This window comes from Schistocerca americana, chromosome 8, assembly GCF_021461395.2.
Source record: "Schistocerca americana isolate TAMUIC-IGC-003095 chromosome 8, iqSchAmer2.1, whole genome shotgun sequence".
In the NCBI taxonomy this organism is placed as follows: Eukaryota; Metazoa; Arthropoda; class Insecta; order Orthoptera; family Acrididae; genus Schistocerca; species Schistocerca americana.
Window position 1 is genome coordinate 507,662,110 of NC_060126.1, and position 19,527 is coordinate 507,681,636.

Sequence of the window (19,527 nt, forward strand, 5' to 3'; positions counted from 1 at the left end):
CACCTGATGATGTGCGAGGACGTATAACTGCAGCCTGTTCGTGTATCTCCTCCGAAATGTTATAACGCGTGCAGTGGTCGTTCCATACCAGACTGAAAGCGTGTATTGCCATCGCCGGAGGTCATTTTGAAAAGAAACCGTGATGGTCAGAATACACACACAACCAGTGTATACACTTGTGTCGTTTTTTAATGTGTGCTACCACAAGTCTTGTACAAGTGTCAACTTTAACTTTCCAGAGTACGATATCTCGTAAACGGCTCGCTGTAGACTCCTGTTAACAAACACCTCTGCCATCCTAGTTTACTCTACTTTTAGTTTGTTAATGTCAACAGAAGATGTTCTATTTAAGAAAGAGTATGTTTCCACAAAAAAGACACTTTCTAAGCATTATTACAATCTACGTATTGGCTAACAATACATGCCCCTGGTGGGTGGGTGTGTTTGTCCTTAGGATAATTTAGATTAAGTTCAAAATGGTTCAAATGGCTCTGAGCACTATGGAACTTAACATCTGAGGTCATCAGTCCCCTAGAACTTAGAACTACTTAAACCTAACTAACCTAAGGACATCACACACATCCATGACCGAGGCAGGATTCGAACCTGCGACCGTGGCAGCAGCGCGGTTCCGGACTGAAGCGCTTAGAACCGCTCGGCCACCGCGGCCGGCTTAGGTTAAGTAGTGTGTAAGCTTAGGGACTGATGACTTTAGCAGTTAAATCCTATAAGATTTCACACACACATGCCCCTGGTGATTTGGGTGATTTACTCTCTCTCTGTGTATGTGTGTGTGTGTGTGTGTGTGTGTGTGTGTGCGTGTGTGTGTGTGTACTCTAAATACTACAGAGTCTCTGATAACAATACAAGGAAACAGGACACGAGGATGCTGTGTATTCACTAAATCTTGTTCATTATCACGATAAATATACAACAGTCTACGAAAACGTTACAGAAATTGAAGCCACAACTCGCTATTATCCCGTAAACGTTAGTTGTCACGGCCAGCGGATGTATGAATAGCGCGCTTTTTGGACGCGGGGATGTAACTGTGAAGTTGCTGTGTGCCATGTTTTCATTTGAGGGGTCACGTATGTTGTCTGATGGTGGAGGTGTAATAAGCACGAATACAGGCATTGTGTTTGCATTGGACGAACTTTGTTTTTTCTTGGAAGTTTGGTGTATAGCGTAGAACGTTTTCCTGTAATGGAGCATATTTGCAATTTTGTATACTGCATCACGTAATTTTCGTCTCACACCGTCCACGCAAGACGCAGTGTCGTCGTAGGCCTTTTTCTGATCACAGCAATCAGTCACATTCGCCCTGTCAGTGCTACTTTATAACTGCAAGATTGAGGACTGAGCTTGTGTACTGAGCCACGAGTCGTCTTACACTCCTGCTCGCTTCAGTACGAGGAGGAAACAAGAGCAGCCTCACCGTTCCCAGACTCGTCATCCTCGCATACAACAGCGGCGAGACTGACGTAACAGCGGCGCCTTAATTTCTAATGTATGCAACCCTCAACACAAGACTCGTACTCTTCTCCGTTTCTGTTCTTCACTGAGCGAGCGCTTGTTATTCGATGTGAGCGCAGAAGCGGCGAGTACTTGGCAGGTGGCGGTAGCTTTCAGTCCTCGACATTTGTCGCTGCTGCTGCTGCTGCTGCTACTACCGCCGCTACTTTTCGGATAATTACTGGCGATCCGCGAAGCGACTCCGCCCGGGCGGTAGGCGCGCGCAGACAATGCGCCGGCGGCTGCCGCGTGCCGAAGGTCAGGGGTCGCGGCCGCACAAAAGGCGCCGCTCGTTTGTGGGAAATTACGGCCGCGGCGCAGCACAGGGGGCCACTTCTGCCGCAGGCGGGCCGCTCCCGGCGGAGAGAACGGCGCGCCTCGGGCGTACCCACCCTCCGTGTCGCCGCAGCGTCGGCCTGTCTTTAGCGTCCCCGCCTCCAGAGGCACAGCTCACACACCTGTATTCCCCAAGCCAGCTACTTCCGGGAGCACTAGTATTTGTAAACCACCCGGTTGTTGACAATAACTTCCGTATCCGTACCACTGCGGCAGGCACAGTAGTGTCAGAGTCAGCTACCCTTTCTACACTGAAGCGCCAAAGAAACTGGTATAGGCATGCGTCTTCAAACGCAGATATCATTTGACAAGCAGAATACGACGCTGCGGTCGGCAACGCCTCTACAACACAACAAGTGTCTGGCGAAATTGTTAGATCGGTTTCTGCTGCTGCAGTGGCAGGTGATCGAGATTTAAGTCAGTTTGAACGTGGTGTTACTGTCGGCACACGAGCGATGGGACACAGCATCTCCGAGGTAACGACTATTTCACGAGTGTGCCGTGAATATCAGGAATCCGGTAAAACATCAAATCTCAGACATCGCTGCGGTCAGAAAAAGAGCCTGCAGGAACGGGACCAACGACGACTAAAGAGAATCTTTCAACCCTTCCGCAAATTTCTGTAGATTCCAATGTTGGGCCATCAGCAAGTGTCAGCGTGCGAACCATTCAACGGAACATCATCGATATGGACTTTCGGAGCCGAAGGCCCACTCGCGTACCCTTGATGACTGCACGACACAAACCTTTATGTCTCGCCTGGTCCCGTTAACATCGACATGGGATTCTTGATGCCTGGAAACATGTTGCCTGGTCGGGCGAGTCTTGTTTCAAAGTGTATCGAGCGGATGGACGTGTAAGGGAGTGGAGACAACCTCATGAATTCTTGGATCCTGCATATCAGCAGGGGACTGTTCAAGCTGGTGGAGGCTCTGTAATGGTATGGGGCGTGTGCAGTCGGAGTGATGTGGGACGCTGATACATCTACGTAGAGACTCTGACAGGTGACAATTACCTAAGCATCCTGTCTGATCAGATGCATCCATTTATGCCCTTTGTGTATTCCGCCGGACTTGGGCAGTTCCAGCAGGACAATGCGTTACCCCATACGTCCTGAACTGCTACACAGTGGCTCCAGAAACACACTTCTGAGTTTAAACACTTCCATCGGCCACCAAACTCCCTGAACGTGAACTTTGTTGAGCATATCTGGGATGTCTTGCAACGTGCTATTCAGAACAGATCTCCATCCCCTCGTACTCTTAAAGATTTATGGATAGCCCTGCAGGATTCACGGTGTCAATTTCCTCCAGCACTACTTCAGCAATTAGTCGAGTCCATGCCCTGACGTGTATCGAGGGCCCTACACGATATTACGCAGGTGTACTAATTTCTTTGACGCTTCAGTGTAATTCACTTACAGTAAAGTTACTACATATTCCGCTTTCGATGCACTATTATTTGAATAGCTTAAATTTTTCTTTTATGGGGACTGATTCTTGCGCGCAGTCTTTTCTTTTTTCATGTGAAGTAAGCGACCGCCGCAACCAACCTCAATCCGTCCGCTGTGGATCGTAACTAGGCCACTATTTTACCGACGGTCCAGGCCAAAGATACTAGGAAGGCGAACTCCACAGCGCCGCGCAGGTGCTATTTGTTGCCTGTTTCTAACATTAATTACTGTTAATCGTTTCTATCTGAATTTAATGCCCTAGATTTAATGTAAAACACTATTTCAATCCTACATAACAGTAATTTTCGTTTCCCCCTCCCGCCCCCCTCAAAAAAGCCATATCTTTCTATCATTGCGCTATAGCATCTTTAACACCCATCTACATAGCAAAATGTGTATTTGTTTTCGTGTGCTAAAAATCAGAACATGTGGTGGACTTTGGAAAGTCGTTTTATGCATTGGAACGTTTGTGACTGTGAAAATACATACATCACTGAGAATATATTTCACTGCAAGAAAACTGCTTGTACAAATGCGCCAGATGGACATTTTACGTAAGTTGTTTTCCAACACAAATATGTAGCGCAACCATTTTCGTTACACATTTGTAATTTGTAAATTATTCTTTATCCTAGGGCAACTCACAGGAAACCAGTGTATAATCTGTATTGATGAAACCATGAAAAAACCTTCTGATAAGGAATTATAACAAAAGAAAAAAAGAAAAATATAAGAAGAAATATTCGAAACCGGTAACGGTACTTTTTGAATAAAGTACCGTAAAACCAGTTTGTGGCTGGTTGCCGTTCACCATCAATAGTTTAGTTTATATAACAGCCACGGTCTTCCAACAATGTCTATCGCCATGTCTATCTATGACAAAATTGCATTAATTACTTTTAATTCTGTCCATTTTACCAAAAAAGAGTTTGGAAGTTAGCTCTGTTGAACAGAATTTAACACAAATGAAAAAGTATATTTCACGAATTATCAAATATCTGTGGACTGCTTTTTGCGGGCTGTCGATGAAATGGAAATCGCAATTACATTTTTACGAGTTACCTGCCTTTTATAAGAACGGTTATTGAACCTGCAACAGGAGGGAAAATATACGGGGAGGGACCCTGTAATTTCCCCTTTCCTTTTCAGTCGTACGTAGTATATCGACTGTTCGATAAACCTCAGCGGTACCTGTTTCTCGTCGAGGTCATTTCGCGAGAACCGAGAGGGAGGAAGTAATACGTTCCAGCAGTGTTGTCTTCAGTTGTAGGGCATCCTGTAGCAACGACGTTTGCTACGCCTCAGCGTTCTACAACACTTAACACTCGTAGAAATGGTTATGTCAGTTCCATCGAGCTGACGACGACTAACACACCTGCCGGGTGTTGAGAGTCACAGATCACACTGGTGATTACGACGCTTAGCTCTCGTTTGGAATCACCGTCATCAGTGTTCTGTCGACGTGGTAACTCTCTGTGCTCTCCTGCCTTCTGCCACCCTCTTCAGGTCTGCGTAATTTCCAGTTCCAGTCTGTCATTTATCTGCACCTTCCTCTCAACCCCCTCACACGAACTAGATCTTCCAAAGCGTCTACCAGCAGGCACTTCCGTCTCATCGAATGTCCTCTCCAGCTCTTCTTCCTTTATCTTACAACCTGCAGCAGTCTTCTCCTCTCACCAACCCTTTTTCCCAGTCTCTTTTGTAACTCACTCTTTCCGTCCAGCTTATCCATTCTCTCCCACACCCCACATCTCAGATACTTCAACCCTTTTCTCAACCTCCGGTCGCAGTGTACTTGTTTCTGCCACCCTCCAGACCAAACACTTGCCAGGTCGTTTCCTCAGACTCTTATCTAGTTTTCCACATGATAATCTCCTCTTTCTCTTGAATGCCTCCTCCGCGATAGCAGAGCGAGCTTTCAACTCTTGATGGCTTCTCAAGTCTTCAGCAACCGTCCTTCCAAAATATTTAAATACTCTTACTTGGCTTATAACAACATGTCCTATCTTAATATGCGCGCCGATCTCCTTCCTTTGCCAATAACCATACTATTTGTTTTTACCGCATGGATTCTCATCCCATTATCTACACAAGGATCATTCAGACAGACCTTTTGGAATTTTATTTGCAGTTCGTTCACTTTCTGCCACTAATACCATCACCAAATCATACACATCAGTACACATTCGTCATTTTCCACCTAAGCCTTTCGTAATAACCTCTTTCACGTGTAGCTTGAACAATAGGAGGGGAGAGGCAACAGAGTTTTCTAACGCCCGTACCAGTGTTGCTTTCTTCAGACATTTCTGTTATATCCTAGCCAGTAATGCCACCCGAGCCCGCTGCCCAAAGGTTGGCAGCATCAAAGTCCGGACGCCGTCCGCATAAGCAGCGCCAGCGAGACAGCAAATCGCCGCGAGTCTGCGCGCGCCACCGCTGGCTTCTGGCTTCTTAAGCGCTGGAGTCGCGAGCGCTAGGACAGTTCTGTATTCGCCGCTCAGTTGTATACTCGCCACCGAATTGTGTACTTGCTAGTCATCGCAGCAGAGTTGTTGTTTTTCGACGCTGACCTAGCCGCTCGGACTCGAACTAGACAGATTTCTGTAGACACGGAGTTCACCACTGTGTTTCTGTATCTTCGTTAATAAAGATAAGTACCGACTTTTATTTAATCAGTGTTTGGGTTTTCATCTTTCTGTTCACTGTTCCAGCGGACCGGTCGGCCCGCTATTAAAAGTGTGGCGGTGACTTCGTAAGCCGTTTCTACAGCGAATTGTTTGTCGCTACGAACGCCGCCACAAAACTGGCGACGAGGACTTCCGAACTCGTGTGCAGGGCTGGTTCAACTTGTTTCTTGTTATACTTATTATAGAGATAAAATTTTGGGGGCTGGTTTAATTTGTGTTCACTATGTCTGCCGAATTACAACAGTTGATCTTGTTACAGAGTCAGCAAATACAAAGTCTGGTGGAAGCAATCGCCAAACAAGCGGCTAATCCTCCAACACAAAAGGAACAAGCACAGGCAGCACCACCTTTCCGTGCTTTTGATGCATCACGAGAAGAATGGCGAGAATATTTCGCGCAGTTGCAGGCGCACATGACAGTCTACAAAATCACGGGTACTGAGCGGCAGCTTTATTTAATTTCCACTGCAGGCGTGGAAGTCTATCGACTACTTTGTAAGTTGTTCCCGGAATCCAAGCCAGAAGCTTTAGACTATGATGTTGTTGTTAACAAGCTTGCTGAGTATTTCGAGTCGCGAGTTCATGTGGCAGCAGCCAGATTCAAGTTCTTCAGATTAAAGAAACTGTCACATCAATCTAATAAACAGTGGTTAACAGATTTACGGGGCCTCACCCGTCAGTGCCGATTTAATTGTGTGTGTGGAGCTTCCTACAGTGATGTCATGTTACGAGACGCTATTACTCAAAACATTGCAGATTCTCGTATTCGTGCTGCTATCTTAAAGTTGTCTGACCCGTCATTAGAGACTGTGATGAACATCATTGAAGCCCAAGATACTTTTGACTATGCTGAGTGTGAGTTAGATCAGCCATGTATTTCTCAAATTGCCTGTGCTAAGCAAGTTATGTCACGCCCGCGGCCCCACCGGCAGAGTCAGACTGTAAACACTAGCCGGCCGCGTCATGTTAAACACATTCGTCAGCCGCGTGTGCAAAATGATAGAGTTAAGTCTTGCCCTAAGTGTGTTCTTGCTCATCCTCGTGAACGTTGCCCGTTAAGATACGCGGTTTGTCACTTTTGTCAAAGGAAAGGACACATCCAGACTGTTTGTTTGCGTAAACGCAAGAACAATTCTAGTGCTGCCCAGCCCATGCATATTCATGTTCTTCAAAGCCAGCCCGCCCAGGAGGTCGCGTTTAAAGACTCTTCCACGGTTCGTGTGGGTAATAAACTTGTTCGCAATAAGCCACCCACCCAGCCCTCTGCTATGCGACCCAAGCGTAATTCAAACGCTGTAAAACGTAATGTACAGACTGCAAGTGAAGCGGGAGTTGTTGTTCCACCCGCCCAACCCACGAGTTGTCGTAAGCAGCGAACACGCGCTAAACGCGCTGATTTTGTGTCTTCCGCCTCCACTGCACCGATCCAGAGACAGTGTAATAAACTATTTGTGAAGCTACGCATCCAGGATAAGACCTTCAATTTTCAATTAGACACTGGTGCGTCTGTGACTCTCATAAATAGTGCTACGTATGCGGCTATCGGCCGCCCTAAACTTTCAGCGGTTCAAAAATGGTTCAAATGGCTCTGAGAACTATGGGACTTAACTGCTGAGGTCATCAGTCCCCTAGAACTTAGAACTACTTAAACCTAACTAACCTAAGGACATCACACACATCCATGCCCGAGGCAGGATTCGAACCTGCGACTGCAGCAGTCGCGCGGTTCCGGACTGAAGTGCCTAGAACCGCTCGGCCGCTTTCAGCGGTAAAACATTCTTTGGCTACTTATAGTGGAGAACAAATTCCTGTGTTAGGTGTATGTAGCGTGCCAGCCACATTCCGTGGCAATACAAAAACTGTTTCATTCACAGTGCTCCGCGCTACAGACAGTGTAAACATTTTCGGATTAGACTGTTTTGACTTGTTTGGCCTGTCTATCCAAGACAATGTGTTGCAAATTAATTCTGTTGTTGTTCCTCAAGACAGCATAACCGATTTGTGTAAACAATACAGTGACATATTTAAAGACGAACTAGGTTGTGCTGCGAACTTTGTCGCTCATATTACGTTAAAAGATAATGCTCAGCCTCGATTTTTTCGTGCTCGTCCAGTGCCTCACGCCCGCCGGGCTCCTGTAGCAGATGAACCTCGTCGTTGGCAAAACAACGGTGTTATTCAACCCGTTTCAGCGAGCCAGTGGGCTTCTCCCTTAGTTATTATAAAGAAACCGTCTGGCAAGTTACGTTTGTGCGCTGATTTTAAGTCGACAGTTAATCCTCAGACTGTCATTGATTCCTTTCCTTTGCCTAGACCGGACGAGCTGATGGATAAGTTAGGGGAAGCTCGTTTCTTTTCCAAAATTGATCTCCGTGAAGCATATTTGCAATTGCCCCTCGACGAGCAATCACAACAGTATTTTGTCATAAACACGTCGTTGGGGTTGTTCCGTTTTCTGCGTTTGCCTTTTGGTTGTGCGTCAGCTCCAGCTGTTTTTCAGCGTTTTTTGTCACAACTTCTGGCTAATGTGCCATCGTGTTGCAACTATTTAGACGATATTGTTGTGTCCGGTCGGACGCCTGCTGAACATTTCCGTAATTTGGAGTGTTTGTTTAAAGTGTTGTCTCAGGCAGGCCTACGTTGCAACATCGATAAATGTTCATTTTCCTTACGGAGATGGAGTATCTGGGACATGTTATTAATGCTCAAGGCATTCATCCCCCCCAGTCACATTTAGCAGCTATTCGTGATTTGCCCGCCCCTCGCAATCTGCATGAATTGCAAGCAGTTCTTGGCAAATTGACATATTATATTAGGTTTATACCTAATGCATCACAGATTGCTGCACCGTTGCATCGTCTCCGCCGTAAGAATGTTCCGTTTGTGTGGTCAGCTGATTGCCAATCAGCCTTTCAGCAGCTTAAAGAGGCTTTATTGAATGATCGTTGTCTGGTCCAATACGACCCTAACAAGCCTCTGGTGTTAGCTTGTGATGCCTCTTCTTTCGGCCTCGGTGCTGTGTTGTCTCACCGAGTCGGTAACACCGAACGTCCTATTGCGTTCGCATCTAAATCGCTAAACAAAGCTCAGTGTAATTATAGCCAATTGGACAAGGAAGCGTTGGCTATTGTGTTCGGTGTCACAAAATTCCATCACTGCCTCTATGGTAGACCATTCTATTTAGTAACAGATCACAAGCCCCTGACGTCACTGTTTCATCCGTCTAAACCAGTTCCGCAGCGGACAGCTCAGAGACTACAACGTTGGACTCTTTTGTTATCACAATACCAGTATGAGATACTGTATCGCCCTACAGCTCAGCATGCAAACGCTGACGCGCTTTCTAGATTGCCAATTGCTGCGGATGATGTCTTCGATTCCTCTGACGACTCTTGCCATCAGATTGACGCCGATGAGCATCAATCCCTCCGGGATTTTCCGATTGATTATCGTCAGGTGGCACGTGAGACAGCTACGGATCCTCATCTGAGTTTACTATTACGTTTTGTTCAACGTGGTTGGCCGTCCAAGGCAAAGGACATATCGGATCCTGTGGTTCGTCGCTATTATCCGCAACGTCATCTGTTGTCTGTTTCGCACGGAGTTTTGCTGTTACGCACCGAGAATGACCAGCTTCGTGTAGTGGTTCCCCAAGTGCTCCAATCCAAGGTCCTCGCCTTGTTGCATCAAGGTCATTGGGGAGTGGTCCGCACCAAGCAGCTTGCCCGCCGTCATTGTACATGGATCGGCGTTGATAAGCAGATTACGCAGATGTCTACAGATTGTTCGACGTGTGCCGAACACCAAGCTGCTCCGCCTCAACGCTATTTTGAGTGGGCACGCCCTGCCGGTCCCTGGCAGCGAGTACATATTGATTTCGCTGGTCCATATTGGAATTCTCGTTGGCTCATCGTGATAGATGCGTTTAGTAATTTTCCGTTTGTTGTGCCCATGCAGTCTACAACGTCTGCACGAACTATACAGGCGTTGACTTCAATTTTTTGTATTGAGGGTCTTCCAGAAGTTTTAGTGTCTGACAATGGTCCACAGTTTACCTCTGCTGAATTTGAAAGTTTTTGTTCTGCCAGTGGCATTCGCCATGTTCTTACTCCGCCGTTCCACCCTCAATCGAATGGTGCAGCGGAACGTTTTGTACGCACATTCAAGGATCATATGGACCGCCTTCGTGCTACGCACTCTCGTCAGCAGGCCCTCATCACGTTCCTGTCGTCGTACCGGACCACGCCACGCGACGGCCCTTCGCCTGCGGAGCTTCTCCACGGCCGTCGTCATCGCACCCTACTACGGTTGTTGCACCCCCCGGATCGACCCGCCGCTTCTGAGCATCGCACGCGTTTTCAGCGCGACGACGCCGTTTTTTTCAGAGTTTATCACGGTCGCCGTCGTTGGGAACGTGGTACCGTGATAAGTGTCCAGAGTCGAGGTTTTTATACTGTTCAAGGTGCTACTGGGGTGCACAGGAGGCATCAGAACCAGTTGCGCCGCGCTGGCTGCCCGGATTCTGCCGCTCGTTCTTTGTCCACAGATTTGGTCCGCGGCGGGTTCCAGCCGCGCCTTCCGACTTCGCTGCCGCCCCCAGGGCAGCAGCAGCAGCCGTCGCCGCTACCACGCCGACAGCCCGTCCCGTTGATGCCTCCCGCGCAGCTTCATCCGGGAGCGCCCCAGGTGGTCGCTCCGGCGCCTGCGGTCCCTCTTCAGTCGCCACCGCCTTCGGAGCTGATGGACGTCGACCCCTCAGCCGGGCCGCCTTCCCAAGCGGTGGCTGTGCAGCCTGTTCTGCAGCCGCTTTCCTTGGGCACCCCCAAGGAGTCTGACACCGCAGCGCCTTGTCCGGCGCCCACTCAGCAGCCGTCGACGCAGCGTCAGGAGACGCTGCCTCTCTTCGTGGGTCCCGACGCCCCGTCGCGTCCAGTACCAGAAGCTGCGCCCGTGGTCACAGGCGTGCACCCTGACCTCGGTTTTCAGTCGGTGTTTCCCGAGGCCCCGCGCAGACAATGCTGGGGTGCGGACCGGGGACTGCCACCGACAACAGTCTCCGCCCCCGTCTCTTCTGCTACGCCTGCGGCCAGACCCCTCCCCCGCCGTCGACGCTCGCCACGTCATTATTCAACGACGGTGCGGCGATTTGGGGGGAGGAGTGTTATATCCTAGCCAGTAATGCCACCCGAGCCCGCTGCCAAAAGGTTGGCAGCATCAAAGTCCGGACGCCGTCCGCATAAGCAGCGCCAGTGAGACAGGAAATCGCCGCAAGTCTGCGCGCGCCACCGCTGGCTTCTGGTTTCTTAAGCGCTGGAGTCGCGAGCGCTAGGACAGTTCTGTATTCGCCGCTCAGTTGTATACTCGCCACCGAATTGTGTACTGGCTAGTCAGTTGTGTGTTCATCGCAGCCGAGTTGTTGTTTGTCGTCAGCCGACGCTGACCTAGCCGCTCCGACTCGAACTAGACAGATTTCGGTAGACACGGAGTTCACTGTATCTTAGTTAATAAAGATAAGTACCGACTTTTATTTAATCAGAGTGTTTGGGTTTTCATCTTTCTGTTCACTGTTCCAGCGGACCGGTCGGCCCGCTATTAAAAGTGTGGCGGTGACTTCGTAAGCCGTTTCTACAGCGAATTGTTTGTCGCTACGAACGCCGCCACAAAAATTTCGTTTCCAATCTTTATGCTTACTTTCTGTTGTTAATATACTTTCTGCAGCAATCGTCTCTCCTTCCTGTCTGCTCCTTTCCTATTTAAAATATCCATCTGCTTGTTAGACTGTGCTGTGTCGAAAGCTTTTTCCAAATCAATAAAAATAGCATAAATATCTAACTTTCTCGTTATATCTTTCCCCTATGATCCTTAACAGGCGAATTGATTCTCTTGTTCCGATTCTTGTTCCGATTCTTCATTTCCTGCAGATCCTTTTCTACTTCTGCTTCCAAGATGCTGTATCCCTTTCCATTTTCCAGCATACATTCCTTCTCTTCAGGCTTGATTTTACTTGGTATTTGATCCATCTTATACGTACATTCTATATATTCTTGCCATCTGCTCACAGCCTCCTGCGATTCTACAGCTATCTTCCACTCTTTCTATTTCCATGTTAGTCTTCCTTCTTTTACTTGCAAAAACTATGTTCCTAGCTAATCTGTACACCATTTCATACTTTCGTCTCCCTTCATTTTCTCTGTTTCGTCGCATTTACCTTTCATCCATGATCCAGTTTCTCTTCTTAATTATTCAGTTTATTGTTTCTCTTTTTGCTTTCTTCATTTTCCACACATTTCCGTTTTCTGCTTTCTTCCATCTTTTTCATCATGTTTCTCTTACACATTCTTTACGCCAGGCGTGTTGACAGAAGACGACACTGTTGTGCCAGGGGCGGCCCCGGCGGGTGATGCTCCACCAGTCCTAGTTAGAGCGGAAACTGGTGCATTGGGAGTCATCCTGGACCAGAAGCTGACGTGGAAGCCACATATAGAGGACGTCAGGGGCAGAGCAACAGGGCACCTACGCGTTCTGTACCCTCTGCTCAGTCCGTCGTCTGCACTGCCTCCTCAACATGGCATCACGTTATATCTGGCGCTGGTTCGTCCAGTGCTGGAATATGCAGCCGTGGTGTGGGGCAACGCAGCCTAAATGCACATCAACAAGCTACAGAGGGTGCAGAACAGGGCTCTCAATCTCGCTCGGCGCCTGCCGAGGCTCTACTCGACTGCACGGCTGCACGAGCAGACAGCCATCCCCCTCCTCCGCGACCGCTTCAAGCAGTCGGCGCGAGTGTTTTACGAGCGGGCCGAACGGCCCGACAACCGGTTCATCAGGGGTTTGGACCATCCTATACATCACAGGCCAACCAAGCGTTGGCCTGACCCGTTGCGGGAGTAGAAATTCCGTAACAGAGCCAGGACATCCCCATCCAGAAACCAACTCCAGGCCAATTCGACCCAAGAGAAAGCCATCTCAAACAAATAGGATAAGCAGGAATAGCAGCGAATGCTTAATCTGTCCCCCCACGAGTCAGGGCAGACTCGTAAGGAATGAGTAAGTGAGTGAGTGAGTGAGTGAGTGAGTGAGTAATGGGCGCAGACCGAAGATGGAGCGTCTAGAGGCTGATACCACCGCCACAAATGGCCACAGTGGGAGCGGGCGGCGTAGGGAGCTCCACACACTGCCCAGACATAAATATGGGGCAAGGTCAGCTCGTCAACCAGTCTCAGAGAACACTTGATGAAGATGCCGAGTTACGACGTCGAAATATCGTATTGGGTCGACGCGGACTACTGGCAGTGCACCCGATTCTACGAGATGACAACAAATCGCCGGGAAAGCCTTAGAAAATCGTTTCGTCCTCGAGCTTGTCTCAACAGTCCTTGAGCTACCGCCTCATTGGTCTCAACCATCCTCCTCGATCTCCTGCCTTGCCGGATCTCGTCTCAAATGTCGTTCAATTCCTGCCTCTCTGGGCATCGTCTCAACCCTTGCTCGAGCTCATCACCTTGCTGGACTTCTTCACCACCTTCTACCTCACTGATTCGCTGGATTCTACCTACAGTCTTTCCTTCAGAAGCCTACCACTCTCGGGTGAACACAGTCTCATGAACTTCCTTTGTGTAAGAACATTCCAGTGCAGCACCACTCACTGACCTACTGCCAGAAACTAGTAGTGCACACCTTCGTCCCAAGAAACTGTGTTGTGATAAGTGATTGACTTCCAGCCAGACCCATGTACTGTGTAATGATGTTCAAAGGGAAATATGCAATGATATTCTGTTTGTTAAACTCGCTACGTGGGTACATAAATGGCAGTGTGTTGTTCCCCTCGGTCACGAATACTACAACGATGACAAGGAGCATCAGGTTAGCAATTAGCAAGGACTAGCGTCGAGACTGCCAGACTTGTGTGTTGCTGTAGTTGCCCAGAGTCGCTCTTCCACACACGTGCATCTCTTCAGGGCATTGCAGATATTTTCGCCAGGTATGTGTGCTTTTGAAGGTACTGAGGCCCACAGACGTTTTGGCGCAGCCCCTGCTTCGCTTACAGCACATACAACAAGTTAGCCCAGCTGGATGCTGCCCTCCCCCAGGCGTTGACGACGCAGTCACTGTTACTGTTACTTCAGGAAGTCGATGAAGAATTGGAGCCATTGATTACTTATCTCACACGTCTGGAACTCTCGCAAGTTCCTCAACCCCGGGGAAGACCCTACTACCCGGTCCTAAGTCCACTTATGCGAGCAGCACAATTCCCACTACAGAAATTTTTGTGTTGGCACACACCATTAAAATTCCGAGGAGTCTTCATTGGAGCCCATCCTTCGCACTTCTGGAACTCTCAATGCTCAACCGCACAATACACAGTCCACAGCACCTTCCGCATCACTTCTCAGCACCATATTGCTCCTTAATTATAGTCAATATACTCGAAGCCTTTGGCACTTCTGCTACTCACGAACCCTCCACACAACACCTTTCGAAGTTCCCTCGCTACTTCCTTAACCTTTGCCGGGACCAGTCTGTTGCAACCTCAACAATCCTTTACCACTGGACCCGTCAACGCTGCCGCCGTTGCCACCAGCATCAGCGCTCCTGGGAACAGGATCGGCTCTTCCATCCCCCTCGGCTCAGCCAGCCCCCTCAGCTACTCTGGCCTCCTGTCATCCGTCTCGCCTTCCTCTTCGATCGTCCACTTCTCTTACGTTCTTGCACTGTGTTAAGACTAGCAGCGTCGCAGGATGCAACACGCCTCCTTATGATGCACGTCCTGTGCCACCTCTGCTCGGTCTCCTCTCCAGGGCTCCTCAAGCTGGTGGCACCACATGTGGCAGCAGGAACCTTTTGCATTGCACTGAGCTGCTGCTGTTCCTCCTCTGCACGCCCTGCTCGGGCCTTCAGAGGGACGTCTGTGGCCCTCTAGTTGTGCACTACTGGAAATTTCAGTGCAGAACCCTGGCCACACTGGGTCACGTGTTGTAGCCGCCTTCGGTGGCCATGTCGACTTCCCAAGACGACGACTTCACGTAACCATCGCCGCTTTCCGTGTCGTGGCCAACACTACCAGACAGTGTCTCTGCTCATCTTTCATTTTCAGGTTTGTTTCTTCCAGACCCATCTATAATACCTGTACCCAAGACGACTGCCTTCAGCTGATGCTCAGCCCTCGCAGGCACTCACCCCCAGACCCGCTTCCCCAGTCCTGGGACCGCTCATCCCTCGGATGCCTCGTCATTCCCCAGGTGATTCTCCTATCGCTCTCTTAGAGGGGAAGGATGTCGTACGCTGCCTGCCTCACAGCCACCAACAGTACAGCAAGGTACCAGAGAAAGCTGAAGCTCTGGCGCACCAACGACACACGCTGGAGACCGACCGCGGCAACCACTCTGTGACGACACGCCTCTGCAGGCGAGCTACGGCCCAGGTCCGGGCGCGCGCCGCGGCAGCTCCGGATTCTGGCTGGGTGACCAGCACGAGCGGGTCCACCCACAAAGACTAGCAGCGTCGTAGAAAATGGGGAAAATCACGGCACGGGGAATTTTGACGGCTGTCGCTCCTATGACTTCTGTGGAGGAGACAATTTACCAAGACATGGCGGAGTATCAGAGGAGCTGAAAGATAGCATCTTACAGCTCTTTGACATTCTACACTACTCGCCATTAAAATTGCTACACTAAGAAGAAATGCAGATGATAAAGGGGTATTCATTGGACAAATATACTAGAACTGACAAATGGTTCAAATGACTCTGAGCATTATGGGACTCAACTGCTGTGGTTGTAAGTCCCCTAGAACTTAGAACTACTTAAACCTAACTAACCTAAGGACATCACACACATCCATGCCCGAGGCAGGATTCGAACCTGCGACCGTAGCGGTTGTGCGGTTCCAGACTGCAGCGCCTTTAACCGCTCGGCCATTCCGGCCGGCCTAGAACTGACATGTGATTACATTTGCACGCAATTTGGGTGCATAGATCCGGAGAAATTAGTACCCAGAACCACCATCTCCGGCCGTATTAACGTCCTTGATACGCCTGGGCATTGAATCAAACAGAGCTTGGATGGCGTGTACAGGTACAGCTGCCCATGCAGCTTCAACGCCATACCACAGTTCATAATGAGTAGTGACTGGCGTATTGTGACGAGCCAGATGCTCGGCCACCATTGACCAGACGTTTTCAGTTGGTGAGAGAGCTGGAGAATGTGCTGGCTAGGGCAGCAGTCGAACATTTTCTGTATCCAGAAAGGCCCGTACAGGACCTGCAACATGCGGTCGTGCATTATCCTGCTCAAATGTAGGGTTTCGCAGGGATCGAATGAAGGGTAGGGCCACGGGCCGTAACACATCTGAAATGTAGCGTCCACTGTGCAAAGTGCCGTCAGTGCGAACAAGAGGTGACCGAGACGTGTAACCAATGGCACCCCGTACCATCACGCCGGGTGATACGCCAGTGTGGCGATGACGAATACACGCTTCCAATGTGCGTTCACCGCGATGTCGCCAAACACGGATTCGACCATCATGATGCTGTAAACAGAACCTGGATTCAGCCAAAAAATAACGTTTTGACATTCGTGCACCCAGGTTCGTCGTTGAGTACACCATGGCAGGCGGTCCTGTCTGTGATGCAGCGTCAAGGGTAACCGCAGCCATGGTCTCCGAGCTGATAGTCCATGCTGCTGCAAACGTCGTCGAACTGTTCGTGCAGATGGTTGTCGTCTTGCAAACGCCCCGTCTGTTGACTCAGGGATCGAGACGTGGCTGCACGATCCGTTACAGCCATGCGGATAAGATGCTTGTCATCTCGACTGCTAGTGATAAGAGGCCGTTGGGATCCAGCACGGCGTTCCACATTATCCTCCTGAACCCACCGTTTCTGGTAACAGTCATTGCATCTCGAACAACGCGAGCAACAATGGCGCGATACGATAAACCGCAATCGCGATAGGCTACAATCCGACCTTTATCAAAGTCGGAAACGTGATGGTACGCATTTCTCCTCCTTACACGAGGCATCACAACAACGTTTCACCAGGCAACGCCGGTCAACTGCTGTTTGTGTATGAGAAATCGGTTGGAAACTTTCCCATGTCAGCACGTTGTAGGTGTCGCCACCGGCGCCAACCTTGTGTGAATGCTGTGAAAAGCTAATCATTTGCATATCACAGCATCTTCTTCCTGTTGGTTAAATTTCACGTCTGTAGCACGTCATCTTCGTGGTGTAGCAATTTTAATGGCCAGTAGTGTATAATAGTTCACATCAACTACTAAAGCAAATTTGAATACATCAGCAATCTCAGATCAATGTGCCGTATCCAGTGACACAACAGTATTTCGATATCTTTAAAACTAAAGATGTTAATATTCCTCAGCGAATGAATATTTTCACACTAAACCTCTGAATAAACAACTTCTAAACAGTTAGTGAGATTTCACAAGCGTTATGTCAGATGATAAAATTTCACCATAGCTACCATCTCAGACAGTCACTCATGTGTATCTATTTTATTTCTTGATTTATTAAGTCTTTTATATCTTTGTTGTTACACAAATGTTTGTCAGAACATCGTATTCTCCACATTCACACGGTAAATGAACGCAGCATTAGTACCTCATATGTTGTCATACTTGCATATTTATTTAATGAACAGTTTACTATTTTACTGGAAATTGTATTTAAATATTGATTGTAAGTGCCATTAAAAAACTATACTAATTTAATGTGGTCAGTCACTTGTGTCAGGGGGTACCACAGCTGAACACAGAACTAAAAGACTCTTCTGTCAAGAAGGCATGAATAGTTGCTTAACAAACATTTAACGATATCTCGTTGTCATTTAACATTAGTGCGTCTGTGTAAGAGCACTAGCTTACTTATTAATGAACCAGCTATTACTATATTTATTATAAATGATCTTAGTATAAACGATTGTTTATAAAATTTATTTACTTAAATATTCCAGAATGACATTTTCACTCTTCAGCGGAGTGTGCGCTGATATGAAACTTCCTGGCAGTTTAAAACTGTACCGGACCGAGACTCGAACTCGGGACCTTTGCCTTTCGCGGGGAAGTGCTCTTCCGGCTCTACCAGCCTACCACTCTCGGGTGAACACAGACTCATGAACTTCCTTTCTGTACGAACAATCCAGTGCAGCACCACTTTGACATTCTGCCAGAAACTAGTAGTGCAGCCTTCAGCCAATGGGAAAGCAGACAGCAGTGGAACACTACGGGTGTGAAGTACAGACTGGGACTTTTCGAGTGAAGAGCTCAAGGGAGCGATTCTCGATGCTTTTACGTTTGTGCTGGAAGAAGACAGGCCTGCCTGTGGTAACATGCATCATTCGGATGTATGGGCTATAATACTCTAACTCTTGAACGGACTCAAACTCACGACAGATCTGAATGTGCTCCAGAGCAGGACCTTAACTTTTCTGCTTGTATTTCGGAACTGACGATAGGGAGAGTATCAGTTACTATTCCTTGTATCACGTGTGTCAATCTGTGAAGCATCATTTTGAACTCTGAATTGTTTTTAGTTGGTCATCTGTCGTGTATTGTCAGCACGAAATGGACTCGATTTCCACGTATCTTTGATGACTATTTAGTTTGGGGATTTTGCTACCATTCCTGTAAGGATCTAAGAGTAACTTTACTGCATTTGATAAGGGTATTTCTGTCTGTATTTCCGTTGAATATCATATGACACTTCCAGTTTATCTGCGATGTTCTTTCTTGAATAAACATTGCTCAATATAATTCTCTGTCTTCTACATTACTTACAGACATTAGAATAAAACCTTGTTATTAAATTATTTAAGTTTTATTTTGTATTCCCATATATTTCACTGATTCGTAGTTCTAGCTAATGCAAAGACTATTCGACTGTAGGATCACAGCCACAGATTGTTACTTGCAGCAAATCACCTGTGGGGCACGAAATCAGACGGGCACACCTCGACCCTGTGACCACATCGAGCTGTTGTTTTTAAACAGAGCCGTGCGTAGCCAGATTACCGAAGGTACAAGGAACCACAAGCAACTGGTTTTCTCGTATGGGATGCTGCCTAGAACAACAAATCACGAAGCAATAACCGTTAGGTACCTTCACAACATAAATGTGCTGGTTTGTTTTCAACTGAACCTCCTGTATCTGCCATGCTACCATTTGGTGAATTTGAGTTCCTATAATGATGTTTAATCAATAAGGCTTGCTTCATGTTTAAATCTCTTCTTGTTTTTAAAAATCAAAGTTTTGTAGTTACATAATTCTCTTTTGTATACTTGGGGTTTGTAGTTTGTCTTGTTTTTCCTTGAAGGTTCCCGCAATTCACAGCGGAGTGTTACGTTAATTTTAACTTATAAACTAATCGTATGGGCCTATATGTTCTTCACAAGAACACGTTCCATTTTTGCTTTGGTCATTTTAGTTAATTTTACCGGTAGTGTGCTCTCCTCTATGTGCCTCCCAGACCATCCCCTTGGGCGTGATGTTTTACTATAAAGGTGCCGTTTTTAATTTATAATGGTTTTT

General features: G+C 47.9%; 1 protein-coding gene across 1 annotated transcript in view; it reads left to right on the forward strand.

Moving 5' to 3' along the window:
* Positions 1-1,745: 1,745 nt before the first annotated feature.
* The window catches only part of LOC124545947 (vegetative cell wall protein gp1-like), a 73,850-nt gene continuing 56,068 nt past the window's right edge, over positions 1,746-19,527 (forward strand). The window contains exons 1-2 of the mRNA XM_047124909.1: positions 1,746-1,860; positions 10,537-10,950. Of these exons, the coding sequence (XP_046980865.1) occupies positions 1,746-1,860; positions 10,537-10,950 (529 nt within the window). The remainder of the gene's footprint in view (positions 1,861-10,536; positions 10,951-19,527) is intronic.